This window comes from Hypomesus nipponensis, chromosome 5, assembly GCF_054491055.1.
Source record: "Hypomesus nipponensis isolate SF chromosome 5, ASM5449105v1, whole genome shotgun sequence".
In the NCBI taxonomy this organism is placed as follows: domain Eukaryota; kingdom Metazoa; phylum Chordata; class Actinopteri; order Osmeriformes; family Osmeridae; genus Hypomesus; species Hypomesus nipponensis.
In genome coordinates, this window is record NC_140365.1 from 12,464,497 (window position 1) to 12,485,880 (window position 21,384).

At 41.0% G+C, this 21,384-nt stretch overlaps 1 protein-coding gene across 5 annotated transcripts in view; it reads left to right on the top strand.

The window, feature by feature from the left end:
- Positions 1-275: 275 nt before the first annotated feature.
- Positions 276-21,384, top strand: part of smfn (small fragment nuclease) — a 31,913-nt gene continuing 10,804 nt past the window's right edge. Inside the window, exons 1-6 of one of the 5 annotated variants that reach the window (XM_084698123.1) lie at positions 276-665; positions 7,566-7,649; positions 7,736-7,813; positions 13,809-13,920; positions 14,125-14,233; positions 16,770-16,823. In XM_084698123.1, coding sequence (XP_084554249.1) covers positions 7,566-7,649; positions 7,736-7,813; positions 13,809-13,920; positions 14,125-14,233; positions 16,770-16,823 — 437 coding nt within the window. In that variant the 5' untranslated portion in view covers positions 276-665. Of the gene's footprint in view, positions 666-6,721; positions 7,065-7,565; positions 7,650-7,735; positions 7,814-13,808; positions 13,921-14,124; positions 14,234-16,769; positions 16,824-21,384 lie in introns of those variants that run through there. The other 4 variants (XM_084698119.1, XM_084698122.1, XM_084698117.1 and 1 more) reach the window with 4 other exon arrangements.

Consider the following 21,384-nt stretch of genomic DNA (forward strand, 5'->3'; position numbering starts at 1 on the left):
ATCTATCTGTCTATCTAGCTCTGGCAATCTGTATCTCTGGCTCTGTCAATGAATGTATTCTATAGCGTCTGTAAATAGGCCTGTCTCCTCTCTATAACTTACGAATATTAGTGATTTCTGATGTCTAACAGTGCGTGTCCACTGCAGCGACGCAAATCGCTTGCCATCGCTTGCCTTCCCACAGTTCACCACGCTCGGGGGCGTTTCAAACAGATTAATGTAGAATGTAGTTCTCTAAAGTCACTGTTGTAGTTGTCATGGCCAAGTGTGCAGACTTGGGTTTACGTAGTTGCAACATCGATCAAAATACAACTTGTTTACAAAATATAAAACTGTTTAATACTGTAGACATACACGTTGACATGTGTAAAAAAACGTTTTACTATATTCCTCAATCTCTGCTAATCTGCCGATACGATAGGGAGTTCCTGCCCGGCTACCTAACTAGTTAGGACAGAACGAAGTTACGTTATGTGACTAAACTGAATTTGAAAGTACAAGCACCCACAACTTCGGCAAACCTTGCGCCATGCATCGTTTTTTTGTATTAACATCTCTGTACGAATACAGATATGTATCGTACAGGACTGGGTAAGCAGCCACAGAAGAGAGAAGAAGTGCCGAAGAGTCGTCAGGATGATCGTTGACTGTCAAGTCGCAAACAGGTAGGTTTAACGCCTAAATTTGGTATTGACGCAAGATTTTTTCATGCAACATTAGCATTCAGTATACTCATGGTATTAAAGGCATCCTTGATTTTCTTCGCTTAAACATGTCTTAAAGGGGCAATTGACTGTTTTGGGGGGGTATTTCACACTGTTCCTTAAGTTTTCCAAATAGGGTATGTGACATTGGTTGGGTTGAAAATGGCCCGGGTGCTGTTCTATGCCCACTGACAGATCCTCTGAAATGTTCCCGGGAAAAAACACTAGCTTTTCTCCTTTTATGGTATGCTCATTAATATTTAGATGAGCTGCGCGCTGATTGGTTGGTTTTCAACGAGTGAAGCTGGGGAGCAAAAACGCAACACGGCCAACAGCAGCACTCGCTGAAACACCGAAGTTGGAGACTTGAAATAAAAACGTGCAAATAAATCTATTGTGTCTACACAACACTGTTTTCAACAGATTGACTATATATCATTTGAAATGATAACATTACTTGTTTCCACTTCTGTTGTTGAAGCAAACTGGATTGACTTGGGTGGGTAGAACGTTAGGCTACAGCTTAGCAACCAAACCATATCCAGATTCTACTCGGCTTCAGTTAGCTAGCTAGGCTAGCTCTAGATATCTTGCTGTAAAATAACATGACAAAGATCTGGACAAACATGCATCGTGAATTGTAGATTTTCATTACACAGGTTATTTATTTGAATGAAACACAGTCAGGAACATAAATCAACGTTAGCCCCATTGCCAATAAACTAGGCTAAATCATCACACATTCTACCTATGCTCTTGCGTTAACTAGCAAGCTAAACTTGTTTACATGCCTACAGTCTAGGTGTTACTAGTAACAGTTACTAGCAATGCTACCGTATCCTGTATCAAGCACCTGCCTTTCTCCAGTTCTTTCAAATAGATTATCTAGACATGCGTTAGCAATAAGCCAGACTGCTCTCCGTTTTCTGGCTATTTTTTCGGAAGCTTCCCTTCTAATGCCGACTACAGCTAGTCTAGCTAGAGTCATTTGATGTGTGTAGAAACGTATTTAGCATTCTACCTGGTATGCTATATTATACAGGAAACGTTAGCATTGCTAATAACTGTTAGCACAACATCATACTGTCCTTATAGGCGGTTGCAATGAGCATACGGTCGGAACAGCACCTCTTTCCAGGTTCAGCTTCCTAGCAAATCCTGCTTGAAATTGTCTAAGGTTGTCAAAACTGTCTTGGGTGAAATGTTCAGAGCAAATGAATAATTGAGTGTCAAACTTAGCCAGGATCTTCTCATAGACAACAGCAGCCATGCCTGTTGAATGTTTGGCTCCTTGGGAAGACTGTGAGTGTTAACCTTCCCTGTACAGCCTGGAACACAGCATTTACGACCGTGGTCCATTTTCAATATCCTTGTTATAATTCAAAACGTTCTTCTTTGTAATTCCTTATAAGTAGCCTACACAAAGCAGCGTGCAGCTAAACTAGTATCGGAGATAGACGCTACCGTGGGCTGGTCTGGATGTAAATTCTGGGGCATGACAAAGATACAGACCAGAGCCAATAAAGAGGGCGATCACCGGGCCTACGTAGGACCGGTAGCATTGTTTAAAAGCTAGCTTTTTACAGACAATTTTTATCTTTTTGAGATTTGAATAGGAAAGAGATGTCAATGGACTTTGATATTCACGGTATGTTCATTTTACCCACCGAACTGTCGTTATTCAACTATGACAAGGTAAAATCGGTTATGCAGGTTATGCCCCTTTAAACATTATCTATGCATTTGAAATAACTGACGCCAGCTAGATGTTACTTTACTGTACATTCTATGATGCTTTAATATTCGATTGATCAAATAGTTTTTAAATGAGTAATAAAGGTGGAGAGCTCCTTGGCTGTATGCTTTCAGTTTTAAATGTTTATAATTAATTTGGAAAACCATGCTAAGAAAGCGGCGGCTAGCGGCGGTACTGATTGAGAATCACACTGACCATAGTACACGTCTTACATGTAGGAAGTGTTCAGTCTTTTACCAATCCTACATTGCTTTATCCCCCAATCATATATCTACATTGGAAATAGAAACAAAGACCCAGAGTAGGTCACAGGTGTGGCTTGATGCGAGGAGACTGCATCTAAACGACACACCACAAACCCCCAAAGATTCCTCAATGAGCACGTGTACCCCACCTTCACTGGGAACGCAGCCACAAAATATGGGTCTGAAAATAAGTGAGGGTCATCACACTCCTTGAGAGCAGAGGGCATGCTGTGCACAACAGAGGCCTTGTGGTGCATCCTGACCACCCCTGGTTGGCAGCCAGTCCTGATGGGATCCTTGATGGGACAAAACTTCTCGAGATCAAGTGCCCCTTCAAGAGTCAGATGTCTCTTGAAGAACTTCTCACCCAGCCAAACGGTGACATAAAAATCTTGGAGGATGGAAAGTACCTCATTTGTCCAAATGGAAGAGCTGGATACTACCTTCAGGTAAGCTGGATTGTTTTCAAGGGCAAGATATACTAGCTGAGATAAGAGATAATTTGAGTTTATATTCATAATTTGGTGCCAATTATATGTACAGTATGTTATATTCTTTCAGACACAAGTGGCTATGATGTGCCTAGGTCTACAGAGCTGCAAACTGGTTGTCTGGACACCAAAGGAACATTTAGAATGGGACATTCCATTTAACAAAGATTACACTGACAAACAAGTAGAGCAACTGGAAACATTTTATTTTCTACATATGCTTCCCAGGTTGGCTGATGATTTTGGAGGAAAGAAACTACATCTCTGCCCACTGTTTTGTAATTAACCCACATATCAGTTGGCAATGCAAGTCTCACTCTGTGAGATGCAAAAAACAATGGTTCAAATACATTTGTAGTATATTTTACAATTCAAAAACAGGAATAAATATATATATTCAGAAATATACAAGATGTGTAAGATTATGTAAACATTACAGATTAGATTGTGTAAGATTACTTACTAAATCATTACTTAAGACATTACTTGCTGGAGATAAGCTCTCCTCTCAGATTTCTAAGAGTTGCACAAATCTGAAGTATCTTATCGATTTTAGGAACTAAGCTTATTGGCACAGTTTGGGACAGGATCTTGTACACTTTGAGACGCTTTATAGCCCGTTTCACATGAATGCGTACATTTGCCATCCGTCTCATCTGAGTAACTAACTAACTTTTTCATTAGTTAGTTAGGGGGAGTCAGGTGGCTGAACGGTGAGGGAATCGGGCTAGTAATCTGAAGATTGTGAGATCGATTCCTGGCTGTGCCAAAATGACGTTGTGTCCTGAAGGGCAAGGCACTTCACCCTACTGGCCTCAGGGGGAATGTCCCTGTACATACTGTGTCGCTCTGGATAAGAGCGTCTGCTAAATGACTAAAATGTAAATGTAGTTGGCTTTGTTTGCGTGTAAACGCAGGTATGTCTTGCCTTGCCCTTCTCTCCTCAACAAGATCTCTAATTGTGAACCCACGGTCCCAAATCACCAGGACGTAAACAATCAAGAAACCCTGAGTTCTGTGTAATATACCTGTCACTACGCTTTCCACCAAAAGCCTCTGAAATAAACATCACCATCCCTGATGGGGGAATGGCAACAAGGTACTTCACAGTGTTACTTGCATAGTAATGGCTGTAAGACTGAGCGTGAGTCTAAGTTTGGAGCTTTTTGCAGAACACTCTCTGTGCAGTCAATGATACAAGTTACATCAGGGAAATGTTGCTGAAAAACCTGTGGCATTGTTGATTTTATTGTGTCACGGGGCAGCCATGGAATGAGGTCCTTGGTGTGCTCAGCAAGGACATCTATCCAATGCGTAACTATTTTACTGACCCGACTGACTGATATTTTAAAGCGCCTCGCTAAGTCAGCCAGAACAAAGTTCTGTCTGAGCTTCATAAGTGTCAACAAAACTTGGTCTTGAACTGGTATTGTTGATGGATGGGGCGCAAAACCTTGTAGACAGGAGACAAGAGTGTTGAACACTAGTATTCCTGTGAAAAGCAGACAGTCCTTATCACCTTTCAGTGTAACCTCTGCAATAGACAGTGAGATCTCAGGGGCAGGTGTGATGGGCATGTTAACGATGGATCCTTTAGAGTAGGTATGGTCCTCCACAGCTGGATCCATCCACTGTGTTTGGGCATCCTTGAAGGTCTGAGGTCGCTCAAACACCATCACATCAGCTTGGTCTGCAAGTAATAATGAGATGGTGACACCATAGATGGAGATAATTGGACGAGGGCATTACACAGCATGAATTGGTGTACAGCATAGATCTAGTCAATGTTTTTTATCCCTGTGTCCCTTGTTTAAGTATAACTTAAAGGGGCAATTGACTGCAAAACCGATTTTACCTTGTCATAGTTGAATAACGACAGTTTGGTGGGTAAAATGAACATACCGTGAATATCAAAGTCCATTGACACCTCTTTCCTATTCAAATCTCAAAAATATTTTTTTTTGCTGTAAAACGCTAGCTTTTCAACAAAGCTACCGGTCCTACGTAGGACCGGTGATCGCCCTCTTATTGGCTCTGGTCTGTATCTTTGTCACGCCCCAGAATTTACATCCAGACCAGCCCGAGGTAGCGTCTATCTCCGATACTAGTTTAGCTGCGCGCTGCTCTGTGTAGGCTACTTATAAGGAATTACAAAGAAGAACGTTTTGAATTATAACAAGGATATTGAAAATGGACCACGGTCGTAAATGCTGTGTTTCAGGCTGTACAGGGAAGGTTAACACTCACAGTCTTCCCAAGGAGCCAATGAGATCTATGAGAAGATCCTGGCTAAGTTTGACACTCAATCATTCATTTGCTCTGAACATTTCACCCAAGACAGTTTTGACAACCTTAGACAATTTCAAGCAGGATTTGCTAGGAAGCTGAACCTGGAAAGAGGTGCTGTTCCGACCATATGCTCATTGGAACCGCAAGCTATAAGGACAGTATGATGTTGTGCTAACAGTTATTAGCAATGCTTACGTTTCCTGTATATAGCATACCAGGTAGAATGCTAGATACGTTTCTACACACATCAAATGACTCTAGCTAGACTAGCTGTAGTCGGCATTAGAAGGGAAGCTTCCGAAAAAATAGCCAGAAAACGAACAACAGTCTGGCTTATTGCTAACGCCTGTCTAGATAATCTATTTGAAAGAACTGGAGAAAGGCAGGTTCTAGATACAGGATACGTTAGAATTGCTAGTAACTGTTACTAGTAACACCTAGACTAGGCATGTAAACAAGTTTAGCTTGCTAGTTAACGCAAGAGCATAGGTAGAATGTATGATGATTTAGCCTAGTTTATTGGCAATGGGGCTAACGTTGATTTATGTTCCTGACTGTGTTTCATTCAAATAAATAACCTGTGTAATGAAAATCTACAATTCACGATGCATGTTTGTCCAGATCTTTGTCATGTTATTTTACAGCAAGATATCTAGAGCTAGCCTAGCTAGCTAACTGAAGCCGAGTAGAATCAAGATATGGTTTGGTTGCTAAGCTGTAGCCTAACGTTCTACCCACCCAAGTCAATCCAGTTTGCTTCAACAACAGAAGTGGAAACAAGTAATGTTATCATTTCAAATGATATATAGTCAATCTGTTGAAAACAGTGTTGTGTAGACACAATAGATTTATTTGAGCGTTTTTATTTCAAGTCTCCACCTTCGGTGTTTCAGCGAGGGCTGCTGTTGGCCGTGTTGCGTTTTTCCTCCCAGCTTCACTCGTTGATAACCAACCAATCAGCGCGCAGCTCATCTAAATATTAATGAGCATACCATAAAAGGAGAAAAGTTAGTGTTATTTCCCTTGAACATTTCAGAGGATCTGTCAGAGGGCATAGAACAGCACCCGGGCCATTTTCAACCCAACCAATGTTACATACCCTATTTGGAGACCTTAATGAACAGTGTGAAATACCCCCAAAAAACAGTAAATTGCCCCTTTAAACAGGCTCTGTTATGTCTATGTCGCTGCCTCTGGTCGCTGTAGTGTGAACGTAGGGTTAGCTGGGATGGAATCTTTTACGACAGTTTAATCGCATGGGGACATGTGAGTCAGCATGCTTATGCGGACACTGTTACCGACCCTGTGCACGGTTGGTTGTTTGGAACGTATGTTTAGTGTTGTGAACTTCTCTTCAACTAAACCCATCAGCATTCAAGTTAGTATTTTTTTACTTTGGAGAACAACACATTCGCAAAGAAATAGTGCGCGGTATTGCACAAATACCACCGTTCGGAGAGTAGGTCTGACTTGGAAACAAACGAGATCCAGTTACTGTATGTCCACAATTAGCAAGGGAATGTCGTCTTCAAAATCTGACGTCGGGATGTCTCAAAGAATGGTCTGGGTGGATTTAGAGGTAAATTGTAATCATTAGTTTGGAAACTAGCTGCAGCCACTTGTCACACTGAAACAGTTCACCTTGCTAACTTAGCATATAGCCTATAGCTAACTAGAGCTAACAGTTTGACAGCCCATAAAATCAGTTTCCTTTCTGAAATTCCCGTCCGTGTCACTCTTGTTGCTTTGACTAAGAACGGTGGAGAACACTAAAAACCGTGGAAATGGGAATGATGCACTCGAATTTCAGTGTGGAATTCCGTTAGCATTTGCGGTCCTGTTCCTGTTGGAAGTATACTATTGATTAATCAGTCCTCAACGACAGTGTTTTCTGTTGATCAAATACAAACTCCAAAACCATTGTGGCAAACTGTCCAACACAACTTATTTAAAAATGTGTTAAATGGCTGTGGTTTCACGAAGAATATAAGTGTGCACTGGTATTCTTACATCCTATGCTTGTAAAATATTTTTTGGAATGGGATTGGATTCTAATCCCATGTCTCTCACCCAATTACAGATGACAGGTCTTGACATTGAGAGGGACCAGATTATTGAGATGGCATGCATCATTACTGACTCAGATTTGAACATTTTGGCTGAGGTAAAACAGCTGCATAATTGCCATTAGGTTGGTTACAGTTTTCACAGATATAAGGATGCATAATAATGTTGCTCTTGTTATGACAGGGTCCTAATTTAATAATCAACCAATCAAGTGAGCTGCTGGACAGAATGTCAGATTGGTGTAAAGAGCACCATGGGCAGGTAAGGAAAAACTGCATCCTGCACAGTCAGTTCTCAAGATACACTTCTTTTTTTTCTGAAGCCAGTAACATCTAACATTGGCAAAGTATACTCCCAGACAATGTGGACCCAGGGTTTTTCCTCGCTCTAAATGAGGCGGAGGTTGTAACATCCTGATCACGTATGCAGGGTTTCCGCGGGGTCTTAAAAAGTCATATAAAGTCTTAAATTCTGAATTTAAAAGGCCTTAAAATGTCTAAAAAACTGCTAGATTTTCATTCGAGGTCTTAAATTTAATCTTGTCAGGTCTAAAAAAAGTTTTACCCTCGTTCATTTCCAGAAACACTGGCTGCAGTATGTTAATATAATAAAGTAGCAAAATATTATTGAGTCATAGCCTATAGAACGGAGCTCTAGAGTCGTTGCTACAAAACCATCAAAACGCTGCCCTCAGAACGTTGGTTTGTGTGTTGTAGTACAAAATACATCTGCGTCTCTTCAGTTTGTTAAATTTCGGCTATGTGTGGAAAATGGGAAAGTGTACTTTCAACAAGACATGGCTAGATCACAGCAATTTCCGCTGTTGGTTACAGGTACGAGGCTCGCTGCAAACTTTGCCAAAAAATATTCAATTGGGTGTGAAGGCGCTGGAGTCACACACTGACTCACACACTTTCTCTCTCTATTTGAGGGCAAGTTTGTTTTACCCTATTTTCATTTTCGGGGTCATGTTTTGGGGATTTGGCACATTGTTGGGTGTGGAAGGTTACTAATGTGAATAACCTGTGTAAAATTCATGCTTTTTCAATGACTGAATTCATTTAAATAAAATTATTCTTTGAATTGAATTTTGGTAATGCGTCGTGTAGGTCTTAAATTTCGATCTTTATGGTCTTAAAAAGTCTTAAGAAGGTCTTAAATTCCATCCGACCATCATCTGCCACTTTTCCGGGGGTCGGGTCACGGGGGCAGAAACCGAAGCAGGGAGGCCCAGACTTCCCTCTCCCCGGCCACTTCCACCAGCTCTTCCTGGGGGACCCCGAGGCGTTCCCAGGCCAGCCGAGAGACATAGTCCCTCCAGCGTGTCCTGGGTCTTCCCCGTGGCCTTTTCCCAGTGTTACGTGCCCAGAACACCTCAGCAGGGAGGCGTCCAGGAGCCATCCTTATCAGATGCCCGAGCCACCTCAACTGGCCCTTCTCGACGCGGAGGAGCAGCGGTTCTACTCTGAGCCCCTCCCGGATGACCGAGCTTCTAACCCCATCTCTAAGGGAGAGCCCGGACACCCTGCGGAGAAAGCTCATTTCGGCCGCTACCCACAGTTCGTGACCATAGGTGAGGGTAGGAACGTAAATCGACAAGTAAATAGAAAGCTTCGCCATTCGACTCAGCTCCTTCTTTACCACGACGGACCGATGCAGATCCAGCATCACTGCAGACGCCGCAACGATCCGCCTGTCAATCTCGGCTCCATTCTTCCCTCACTTATGAACAATACCCCAAGATACTTGAACTCCTCCGCTTGGGTCAAGATCTCCTCCCCGACCTGGAGATTGCACTCCACACTTTTCCAGTTGATAACCATGGCCTCAGATTTGGAGGTGCTGATTCCCATCCCAGCCGCTTCGCATTCGGTTGCGAACCACTCCTGTCACGGCCCGATGAAGCCATCAGGACCACATCATCCGCTAAAAGCAGCGACCCGATCCTGAGGTCACCAAACCGGACCCCCTCAACGCCCTGGCTGCGCCTCGAAATTATGTCCATATAAGTTATGAAGAGTCTTAAATTTGACTTACTGAAACCTGCAGAAACCTTGTGTGTGCATGCCTTCAACTAGCTCAAGCGAACACTTTTTACAAGTAGCAATTATTTGTTCTAATATTAATGATGAAAGAAAATGACAATTATCACGTTAAAGCATAAAAAAAAAAAACATACCCAAAGTAAATTGAAAGCTGTTCTTGAACCATTTAGAATACATGCATGATTGTGGTCTCTTTTGAAAGGTGACACTCCGAAGGTATTTCCCCTATTGTCAGGACCCCTGTAAGTCCTACTGGTGTTGAGTAATAGAAGCTTGAACAATGAAATTGAAAGTTTTTATTTCTGCCTGGATTTTGTTTTGAAAACCCATGCCTGAAGAGGCCTAGAGGTGTTAGATATTAGCTGGCAGACAAAATTGGTCCATAGCATGAAGCCTTACCTAATTCAAGTCAAATATAATACCACAATATATATTCATATTTGACACATTTTTCTAAAAAGGGCCTTGTGGAGACTCCAAAAGGACCCTTGGTAACCAAGGTAAAATACTTTGGATAAAAAGGTATTATTTTTCATAATTGTTATCTCTAATGAAAGGCTGAAACACAAAAACTGAAGCATGAACACATTGGAGTACTTTATCTGATTCACCTGGATTGATGCAGAAAGAACTTTGCTTCTGTCAGCCATTTTGCGCCTTGACGTTTATTTTGAAAACTCCAAAGATACCCATTATTGTTGGCTATTGGTGTTTCCAGAATTGCATTGGCTATAAGGCTAACAAGCTCATTTGAGAGCCAGCTGAAGCCAGTTGGAGTTGTTAGCAAAGAAAGTGCAGGGCTCAAGTGTCACGCATTGAGAGTGACAGTCACTCATTTCGGTCTTTAGTCACGCCCTCCCGCGACACATTGTATTTCTCACGCAGAATTTTTTTAAATAATAAATTTAATATGCCGCAGCACCCAACCAAAAGTCTTCTGGCAGCCCCACTCGCACTATAGAACCGGCAGTCAAGCGCGTCTCCCCTTGAGTTCTTAGTCGAGCCTGCCACTTTTCAGACAATCAACAAAAAAAAGGGTCTATACAATAGCCAATCGGAAAATAGCACCATTGTATCTGGGTAAGATTTAATGCAACAACCAATGGGGAAAAAAGCATATCCTGTCATTTTTCGTGATTCTGCTACGTCTTCCGAAAGTTTTGTTCACCTACAAAGCAAACCGCTGAAGCTCGAGCATCACTTTGAGCACAGTCATGATCTCCTGTTTTAATGTTACAACAAATTCACAACTTGTTTCACACAAACAATGACAACTTGACTGCTGTTGAAAAATGTTTCCCAGATAACTAGCATCAGTGAATGTCACTCTTGGCCGTCTTCAAAACTTGAGAGCCCTGAAAGTGTGTGTGTGTGGGGGGCTTTAGAAGGATTTTCTATGGACAGACAGGGCAGGAAGCTCCTATCGGGTCAAATAAGGTGTCAATCGAAAGGTCAGAGTGCAGTGGCCATTTTGACAAGCTTTCGTAAATATTCAAACCAGAACCAGAGCTATGACCAAATGAATGTGAGTGAAAGGATGCTTCAGTCGGCAAATGTAAAATGATGCAACAAGAGATCATGGCTATTGATGGAAGTGATACATTGTTTTGGACGAAATACTTTACATGCTTAGATAGTTTGGACCTTTGGGAATGTAACCAGACCATTTTTGTTGAGATGTTTTGCATAACTGGACAACTCTGAGCCGTAATAGATAAGTCTATTTTTTCTTTCACATTGCTGACATGCTCATGGGTGGACAAAGACGTTCATTGTGAAAATGGTTTATATCAAACTGGTTTATATAGAACCATAAGAATCGTAACTTTACAACAATATATTGCATGTGTAGCAGTCTAAAATATTATTTTGGTTTATATGATTTAGACAACTTAAGCTAGAATCCGCTGGTGGCCCATTGGATCACTATCTGGTTTTAAAACCCATTGTTTTCACCTACACAGGTCACAACCAGAGTCGGAAATTTTTTGCCTCCTATTTTTCGTTTTTATAAAATCTTTTAATGAACACAATTTTTCGTTTTTGTAAAACTTCTTCCTGAACTCTTGTAACCCTTGTAGTCCAAGGCCTCCTCTCTCAGGTCTGGTCTATCGATGGCCACATTGCATTGTAGTGTGGTTTGCACGGTTAAGATTAGCAATACTTAGTTTATAATAAAGTATAGTAGTTCTTGGGGCACCACCTCTGATTCGTGGAAGGGACAGAGGAAACCTTGTTTAATAAAATAGCACTCGTAATAATCAGTCTAATCTTAAGTAGTGAATTCTATGAAAGTAGAGCCGATCATATAACGTGAGAGATGAGCAAGTATTATACACAATGATTTATTTAAGAGATAGTAATTATAGTGAACACATACCAGGTAAGTTATGGGTTAGTTGGGCTAAAGCAGTACAGTAGGCCTAGATTCTAATGTGCGCGCACTACACAATGGTTGCGTAGAGCGCGTGTGAAGGGGGAGAGGGAGAAGTTGAGGAAGAGGTAGAGAGGAAGAGGCTTCTATAGTAACAATGGACGATCAATGGAAACTGACCTAACGATGATTAAGTTAAATCATTTGTAAAATACAATCAAACATCAACAATTCAAACACAACATGCCAATATGTCACAAGAAATATTGTAAATCGCAGTTACTTTTGTCGGTTTGAAGAACGGAGTCAAAGGTTTGTTATGTCCAACGAATAAAACCGGAATCTCTCGTCAAAGTTCCGAGCGCAAAGTGAATGTGCAGGTTATGAGGAAATAGACTAGAGTGTGCACCTCCAGTTGATCCTACGAACGAGCGGGGGTGATTTTAGGTTTGGGGGTTAAATACCCCAAAGAACCAAGGGGGGTCATCCCTGTGAAGGTGACCTCTCTCATTGGTCAGTTACTTCCACCTGGGAGTTGTCCTGGGACCTACCCAGAGGTGTGAAGTGGCTGATAGTTTTGAGTTCCATTATCTCAAATGTCCATGGAATGCTCAAACTTCAGAATATAACAATACAACGTTCATAACTGGTTTTGTTAGTATGATACAATTATTTTGATACCAAGATTGACTGATTTAACTATACCTGAAGGGAAGTTATAATCAAACATCAATTAACAACGTTCTAGGTAAATGAGACAAACACATTATAACACATCGACTACTGTCCTTGAATTAGTGTCCATGAGCCATGTAGTTCTTTAGAAAATGTTTGTAAGTCCACACAAGAAAGTTCCTTCAAGTAATTCCCTTTGTTCTGACAATGTGAGACCATGGTCTCTGTTCCTGACCCCATGCTGGGTCAAAGGACAAAGGGGGACAGACCCTTTCCTCGTCGGGGGTAGGGGAAGGTGTGGATGGTACCATGCTTTGTCTGTGGACTCTCTGCTACAGCATCAAGTATCTCTATAAAAAGTAGGTCTATCTGTTGTGCACAAGTGTCTTAACCTTTTCTTTTTTGAAACATTCATGCCTTAAGAAACTAGTATTCTGATACATACTGTTCATTAATTGTGAGTGTTCTCAATCATGCACTACAATCTTGAGTGCAGAAATATTGATCATCAGAAGATGTTAATGAAACTAGTTGGTGTCTTTAAATCAGTGGACTAATGTTTTTCATTTAATGCTGCTAGCTATCTAACCTTTTTAAACAAAGTAAAGCTAAATACACTACACTGATGGGATATAACAGAAACGTTTTTATGAAATCGGACTGGCTTGGATCCAAAAGACTCAATATTCACCTGTATGGACTACTATGAAATATCAGGGCGCCGCCTGAAACATTCTGGCTGTTTTCGAAGTGCTTTTCCCTGTGCACGATACAGTTCCACCACATCGGCGTTGTGCCGCAATTGCAGTTATAAACAACAGAAATTCACTGATAGCGCCACTTGATAGGAAATGAAGACACCTGTCAGAGTTTTGTCAAGAGCTGGAGGCGGCACAGAATTTGACGAAGGTGACTGCCTCATAATGCAGGAAAAACTGTGGTCCTCTAAATCAGTGGTTCCCAACCCTGGTCCTCGGGACCCCCTGTCCTGCATGTTTTAGATGTTTCCCTGCTCCAACACACCTGATTCAAATGAATGGTCATTAACAGGCTTCTGCAGAGCTGGAGTGTATTCAGAAGAGATAGCATGTCTTTATGACTCTCATGGAATTTGACCTAGCTATGTGTTGCAGTTATTGCAGTGTGTTTCTGTCTCCCCCAGTCAGGGCTTACACAGGCTGTCAGGGACAGTAAGGTCTCCCTGCAGCAGGCAGAGTACGAGTTCCTCTCCTTCATCAGACAACACACCCCCCCTGGCCATTGTCCCCTTGCTGGTAAATAGTCTTATAGCACCTTATTTCTCTTTTCTCCTCCAGTGTTCTTTCGTTCTGTTTGTTCTCAACAATGAATTTAAAAGCAAAACAAAAAAGACACTTGGTGGTTGTCAGAATTTAAACATCATTATTATAAAAATGCATTCATTTTGCAGAAACTTTCTATTAGCTATGAACAGTTTTGATGTTTCTCTCTCCACATAGGCAACTCTGTGCATGCTGACAAGAAGTTCTTGGATAAATACATGCCGCAGTTCATGCACCATCTACACTACAGAATAATTGACGTGAGCACCATCAAGGAGCTCTGCAGGTGTGTTTGTGTGTGTTTATTTCCCACTGTATAAAGTCTCAATACCAGACTGGTTATTCTTTCTTACCACTTATTCGATACAATAATAGTTGTCATGGGCTCCTTGTAACAGAAGTTGTCAATCAAGGTCCCTGTGGGTGTGATCACGTTGAAAGTGACGGAAAGTGAAAGAGGGATAGTGCCTCCCTTGTTTTCCGTCCCCAAATTAGGGGTCAGATGGCTGAGCAGTTATGGAATTGGGCTATTAATCAGAACGTTTCTGGTTCGATTCCTGGCCGTGAAAAATGATGTGTCCTTGGGCAAGGCACTTCACCCTACTTGCCATGGGGAGAATGTATGGAGCTAGAAAGCTGACAAAAGTATCTGAATTTGAATATGAAACATCTGAAATATTTGCGTGTCGAATTTCATAAAACTGAAATATTTTGCTGTTGAATATATAATATCTGAATTATTTGTATGCCAAATTTAATAAAACGGAATTATTTTGATCCAAAAATAAAAATTTCTAAAATTCAGATTCTTGAAATTCAGATTCTTGAAATTCAGATTCTTGAAATTCAGATTCTTGAAATTCAGATTGCTGAAATTCAGATTCTTGAAATTCAGATTGCTGAAATTCAGATTGCGGAATGTAGACATTCTCTGACCGAATTTTACCCCAGAACAGAAGCTAAGAGTTGCTTGTTGGAGGAAGAGTATGGAGCAAGTGCTTATGAAACTTGTAAAAACTTGTGTCTTCTCCTCTGCCAAAATCGGCAGTTACTGTTACCAAGTGAGTCGAGTCAGAGGGCGGCGGAGACGGATGGAAGACGCGGAACAACTGGCAAAGCTATAGTCTATATTTTATGAATTTATGTTCCGTTGTTCTCTTTTCTGTGTTGGAGTTCTTTTAAGAGCTCGATGGCATCAACATCCAGCCTGATATAAAATCATGAACTTCAATTGTGTCTCAATTATAATACCCACACAGAAAATCCAGGTTGAATCAAGTCACGCTAGCTAGCTACTGTATTACTAATAGCCAATTTTGGATGGTCAAGCTCAAGCATATTTTTTATTGTCTCCTTATTCCTATCAAAGTCAATGTTCAGCCTATAGGCTATGTTCATTTCCTAAGTGATATTTCAGATCGGTTATGGATAGTGAAATATTTGCTGTCTGAGAGATCGGACATAGTATTTAACAGCATAGATATAAGGAGTTATCTATGGTTAACAGGATATATCTGTAGTGTGGCCGGGTGTGATTGGATTCATTGTCCACACGTCGTCTGGAAGTCAGTTTTGATCAAATGCCAACGATCTCCATACTAGATCTTGCCAACGTATCTTCTACACATTGGGACGTATGTGTGCTATCCCAGATACTTATGTGTGATCTGGGTATTCCTCCAACTAGCAACTCAGTTTGTTCTGAGGTAAAGTTCGGTCGTTCTGAAATCGTCTACTTTTTCCTGTGAAAGCAAGCTGTTTCACCTTTGGCCTAGTTCAGACAAAATCTGAATTTCCATAATCTGAATTTCCGCAATTTGAATTTCAGCAATTTGAATTTCAGCAATCTGAATTTCAAGAATCTGAATTTCAGCACTGGGAAGAGGCCCCGGGGAAGACCCAGGACACGCTGGAGGGACTATGTCACTCGGCTGGCCTGGGAACGCCTCGGGGTCCCCCAGGAAGAGGTGGTGGAAGTGGCCGGGGAGAGGGAAGCCTGGGCCTCCCTGCTTAGGTCGTTGCCCCCGCGACCCGATCCCCGGACAAGCAGCAGATGACGACGACGACGACAAATTTCAGCAATCTGAATTTCAAGAATTTGAATTACTGCAATCTGAATTTCATAAATTTGTATTTTTGGATCACAATAATTCAGTTTTATTAAATTCGGCATACAAATAATTCAGATATTATATATTCAACAGCAAAATATTTCAGTTTTATAAAATTCGACACAAATATTTCAGATCTTTCATATTCAAATTCAGATACTTTTGTCAGCTTTCTAGTTCCATAAGAATGTCCCTGTACTTACTGTAAGTCGCTCTGGATAAGAGCGTTTACTAAATGTAAATTGCCAAGTCATGTAGACTTTATCAAGCGTGCAGTGACGTAAAGTGACGTAAGAACTTGCCAGTGTTCGCCAGACAGAGACTCTCGACTTTTTACTTTGTTTCTTGCTCGCAGCTGCCTGCACAACATTCAAGTTGTTGAATTTGTGCCCAAGGACTTGTGTGAGTTGCAGTTTATGGCCGTGTTTCCCAGATTTGTTAAGAAGCTCTTAACGCGGCGAATGTCTGTGCATGCAAAAATAATATAATTCGCTTTTAAGCATTTTTGATCATGTTCACGACTTTCACCATATATCTGCCATGATCATTGATTATCATTAAGGTTATGTCGTTAATGAATTTGTCAGTATCAGTGGCTCTGTTGGTCAATGTTTTTACTGACAGTTGCAAACTTTAAATTTTTTCAGTGAACCCTAATCTATAGCAGCAGAGAGTTCTGTGTAGGATAACAATGTGTTTCTGTGCTTAAAGACGGTGGTTTCCTGAAGAGTACATGCTTGCACCACCGAAGAAAGCATCTCACAGGTAAGTCTGAGAACTATGATCAAAATGATATTGCATTTAATAAACTGGTCCATATGAGTGAAAAACTCACGTTGATAAACTGTACAACAGTGTTTCCCACAAGATTTTGTGAGACTATGGGGGGTGAATCTCAGACCCTCTAGTGGTTCTGGGGACATGCACCCCTGGAATACATTTAGTTGTATTATAAAGTTGAATGCATCAATCTTTTTGGTCTTGTAAACATGCATGAAAACGGCGCGCTTTTCGGCACCTCCTGCTTTTTTCACGTCAGTTTGGGTGACTTGCGTGAATCGTGCAGATCCGAAGAGTTTTTTTTAAGGGGGGGGGGGGGGGGGGGTCTGATTATAATTGCACCAACAGTAAGTCTGGATTACCTCCACCAAACAAGTAAATAGGAAATAAGCAAATCACCAGTAGCCTATGTGCGCAAGCTTGAACCACTAGTGTTTCTTCTTGCTTCGTATCATTTACTGTCTGCGGTGGGTACTCAATAAACAGACTCCGGTCCGGATCTGGACCACAATACCTAGACGCAATTCATTGGTGCGTGCTTCTGTGCTATAGCCTATATTTTTTTCCTACTAGATGTGCTTTATATCTTCCGTGTCCAATCAGGAGCTATAATAACTGTAATCACCATGACAACTCACTCAACGTTGGCCGCAACCTCTGTGGGTAACGCAGGTTGTGTGTGTCATTCGCAACAACATAGGCTAATCGATTTGTTAACGGTAGCTAGCCTACCTGTTTCTTCCTTAGCAAAAATCATGGCGTGACAAAACCCAGTGAAAAGTTGATCCCGAAAATCACAAATTTCAGACAGAATGGACTGACAAGTACGCATTTGTGTTGCCGGTGGGGAGCACAAAACTGATGTGTTTAATATGCAATGAGACAATTGCCCTTGTGGATTGTATGATCCATGTTTTACCTCGGGCTGTTAAAAAATAGGATGCACGCGCAATTAGCTTGACTACGTAAATCTGACTTGAATTAGTAGGACTGCGTGAGCTGAAATTGGCCTTTATGGAACCGCTTAAGCCCCGCTTGATTAATTAACCTTATTCAAGTCTGGTTTAGGAATTTAAGTCTAGCTTTTTTGAGCGGCCTTTATGGAATAGGCCCCTGGTCTAGTAGCCCAACATATCAACATTTTATAGTTGGCTGACAAGATCGCATTGCTGCCCCCAGTCAAAAGTATAAACAAACACACAGGGACATTATAAACATTCAATGGTCTAATTAGATCCAGTTATACTGGAAAAACATGTAATGTTCTTCATTCATTGTCAGAACACGGTTCAAGTATTGCAAAAATGAGAGTGACATAATTGTTTGGAAATTCTAGGCTATAGGGCCTACTTGATGTTAGCCTGTTGATGCCTAGCCTATTCAATTGAACAACTTTTGGAATGACAAGACACAGTGGATAATGTCAGAAATAATATCAAACTGGTTGAGAATGTGTATTATGTAAGCTATTGTATTACTGTAACATTAGGACTCATCATTTAGTTTAGCGTGTTAGAGCAGTGGTAAATAAAATACCAACAGAAGAATATTGCAGGGGATTTTGGCAATTTTTGGGGGGCTGCTACCCACACGGTTAGCTGTGTTGCTCATTCCACAAATGCACGATCCTTACAAGTTGTACCTCGTTGTAAAGGTGACTTATCAGGCTTTCTAATTATATAAAATACAATACCAATTGGTATTATTAAAGGGGAAATAACGTTTCTGAACTTTTTTTTGAGGAGTTTGTAAACTATACATAAACTAAACACTAAGTACTGAAACATTGAAGGTGGAGACTTGAAATAAAAACGTACAAATAAATCTAGTGTCTACAACACTGTTTTCAACAGATTGACTAGATATTAGTGCTGTAAAAACAATAAAAATATTTAATCGCATTAATGTCATAGTTAACTCATGATTAATCGCACATTTTTATCTATTCTAAATGTCCATTGATTTATTTTTGTCCCATAATTTTTTTTTTTCATTTTGATGCTCTTATCAACATGGAAAAGTGGATCAGATTGCTTAGTGCAAATGTTTTTATTTTATTGAAAACAACATTGCAATTGCCTGGCTTTGATGAGGGGGCGGAGAATTTGCATCAGCTGTGTGCTTGGCCATCAAGTGGTATTTCAGACTGCTGCGATGATAGCTCAGTTCACAACAACAAAACACAAAGATCACTTTGATCTTGTCAATGGAACCATTTGGCAACTTTTTAAAAGTAAATTTTCCATTCAGAATTTTGTTGGCATCCATTTCGGCGTCTCGCCATCCACTCAAAACGTAGCGTTAGCTTACTACTCTTTAGCCGGCTCGCAATCCCAAACAAGTGTGTGCAGCGTGCCTGTTATTTTGTTTACGGTCTAGCTAGATCCAGTGTGGTGTTGTAGTTTTTATAACGTCAGTAGTTGTAGTCTAACGTTTGCTTGGCCAAAAAGAACGTTAATCGCGCGATAAAATAATTTACACCGTAAAAATGGGTTTTCGTTAACGCCGTTAATAAAGTGTTAAACTGACATCACTACTAGATATAATTTGAAATTATAACATTAGTTGTTTCCACGTCTGTTGTCGAAGCAAATGGGATTGACTTAGGTGGGTAACGTTACAGCTTAGCAACCCTAACCCTAACTATCGTGAATAGGGATGCACCGAATCTAGGATTCGGTTTTGGATTTGTAGGTGGTGAATCGAAAGGCCAGAGACGCTTGGTGTTTGTCCCTGGCTTGGGAACCACAATTCACTTTTGGTTAGATTCTCAGGGAGATAATTGACTCGTTAATATCTGACTCAAATTTTAGACATGTGCACAAGCGCGTTACCTGTAACCTTGAGCTCTAAACAGTTAATGACACGAAACTCAGACGTAAAAAAAAATCGTCTGCTTGATCAGAGCACCGACCCTAAAGTATCCGTGTTCACTAATCAGTCGTTTATCTCTACTATAATATGGATGTAACCATAGTAGACCTAGTAGGATATGTAATCGATCACTCAGAGGCTCCGGTAAATTCCTTTGGAGTGTGGAGAACACTGTCAGTGACTCAGAGGCCTTAAGTTAAAACCTACTCCAAAAGTCTATGTTTATAATGGTTAAGGCCAATTTATACTTCTGCGTTTTTACACACACAGGGAACGCCCTCTCCGTCAAGAAACGCTCTCTGCGTGTCCTCGCAGAGCCCTCGCAGAGCTCTGCGTGCGCTTCCTCATTTTCCTGACTGTCCGTCTGTCCATGCGTCTTTTTACGGATACCCCTTGGCTAGGATTGGTCCGTAGTAAGAACCGCTTGCGTCAGGGGTGGGGGCGGGGTTGCCGTGACCAACAAGAGAACAGAATCCTTTGAACGCCATTGTTGTAAGTTTTTACAACTCTTATTTCAGCTAAACTGTACATGTAAATCAGCATCTGAAATAAAATGTGACGAGAAATGGGCAGTGTAGTTGCTGAAAATTTGCTTATTTTATTGATGAAATGGTTTATTTGTTCATCTGCTCCGACCTTTCGATAGCCTAGCTAGCATCGCAGTGCAGCGTCATCTACTGTTCTGGCTGTGAATTGCTTTCAGCATGCAGAGCCGTCGGAGTAGTATAAATTCAACCAGTCCATCCGACTCTGTCCGACTCCGTGCGTCTGTCCGTTAACGGAGACGCAGAAGTATAAATCGGCCTTTAGCCGCATCATCCAGTCTAGATCAAAGTTTTCACCGCCGTAGCTTGATAAATACGTTTCAAGGAGATTCAAGTAACTTCAAAAGGCACACATTAATAGTTTATTATCTAAATAGTAAGATAATCAATACAATGATAAATAAATATCATCAAATACAAACCATACCTTCAGAGCAATGGTTAACAAAGGTATTCACAATGAAGACTAGGCGCCTAACGCACCGGAGCTGCATTGTAAACAGAACTTGAGGTGATTGGTAAAACTTCTTCCTATATACACCCAAATCTGACTAAAATGGGGACACCGGTCATATGACTGAAAAGTCGTCTAATGCATACAAATTCAAATTGGATCATTAATCAAGGCTGCAGTAGACCAAGTGGTGCCCTTGCAAGACAAGGGAATATGTTAAACACATGTTGGTCTGCTGCAGGCACAAACTGTAAACCTTGTACATGTTACAGTATTAAAATTATTACTAGAATGTAATACATAAAATAAGGAACAAAAGCATATCAAACATGACATTAAAAGCTGTTTAGAACAATATTTACAAGAACACAGCTTTTAATGATAATTTCAGAGTCTTCCTCTGTCCACCTTCCTCTTCAACTGTTGAGATCACCTCTCCAGAGGTGTGTCATTAAGGTGTGAGTGTCATTTTAGCATTCATGTAAATCAACGACTGTTCCAGACGAGTGTCTGGGTGACCAGTGACAAAGGGGCTGCCAAAACAGCCCTACAGATTCGTCCAAATATTGGGCTTTTTGACGGGGTTCGGTTTCTGCCGAACCATAGAATTTTTGGGAACCAAACCCTACCAGAGCCCGTCTATGGAGAGCCTGTCCACTCCCTAGCCCAATTG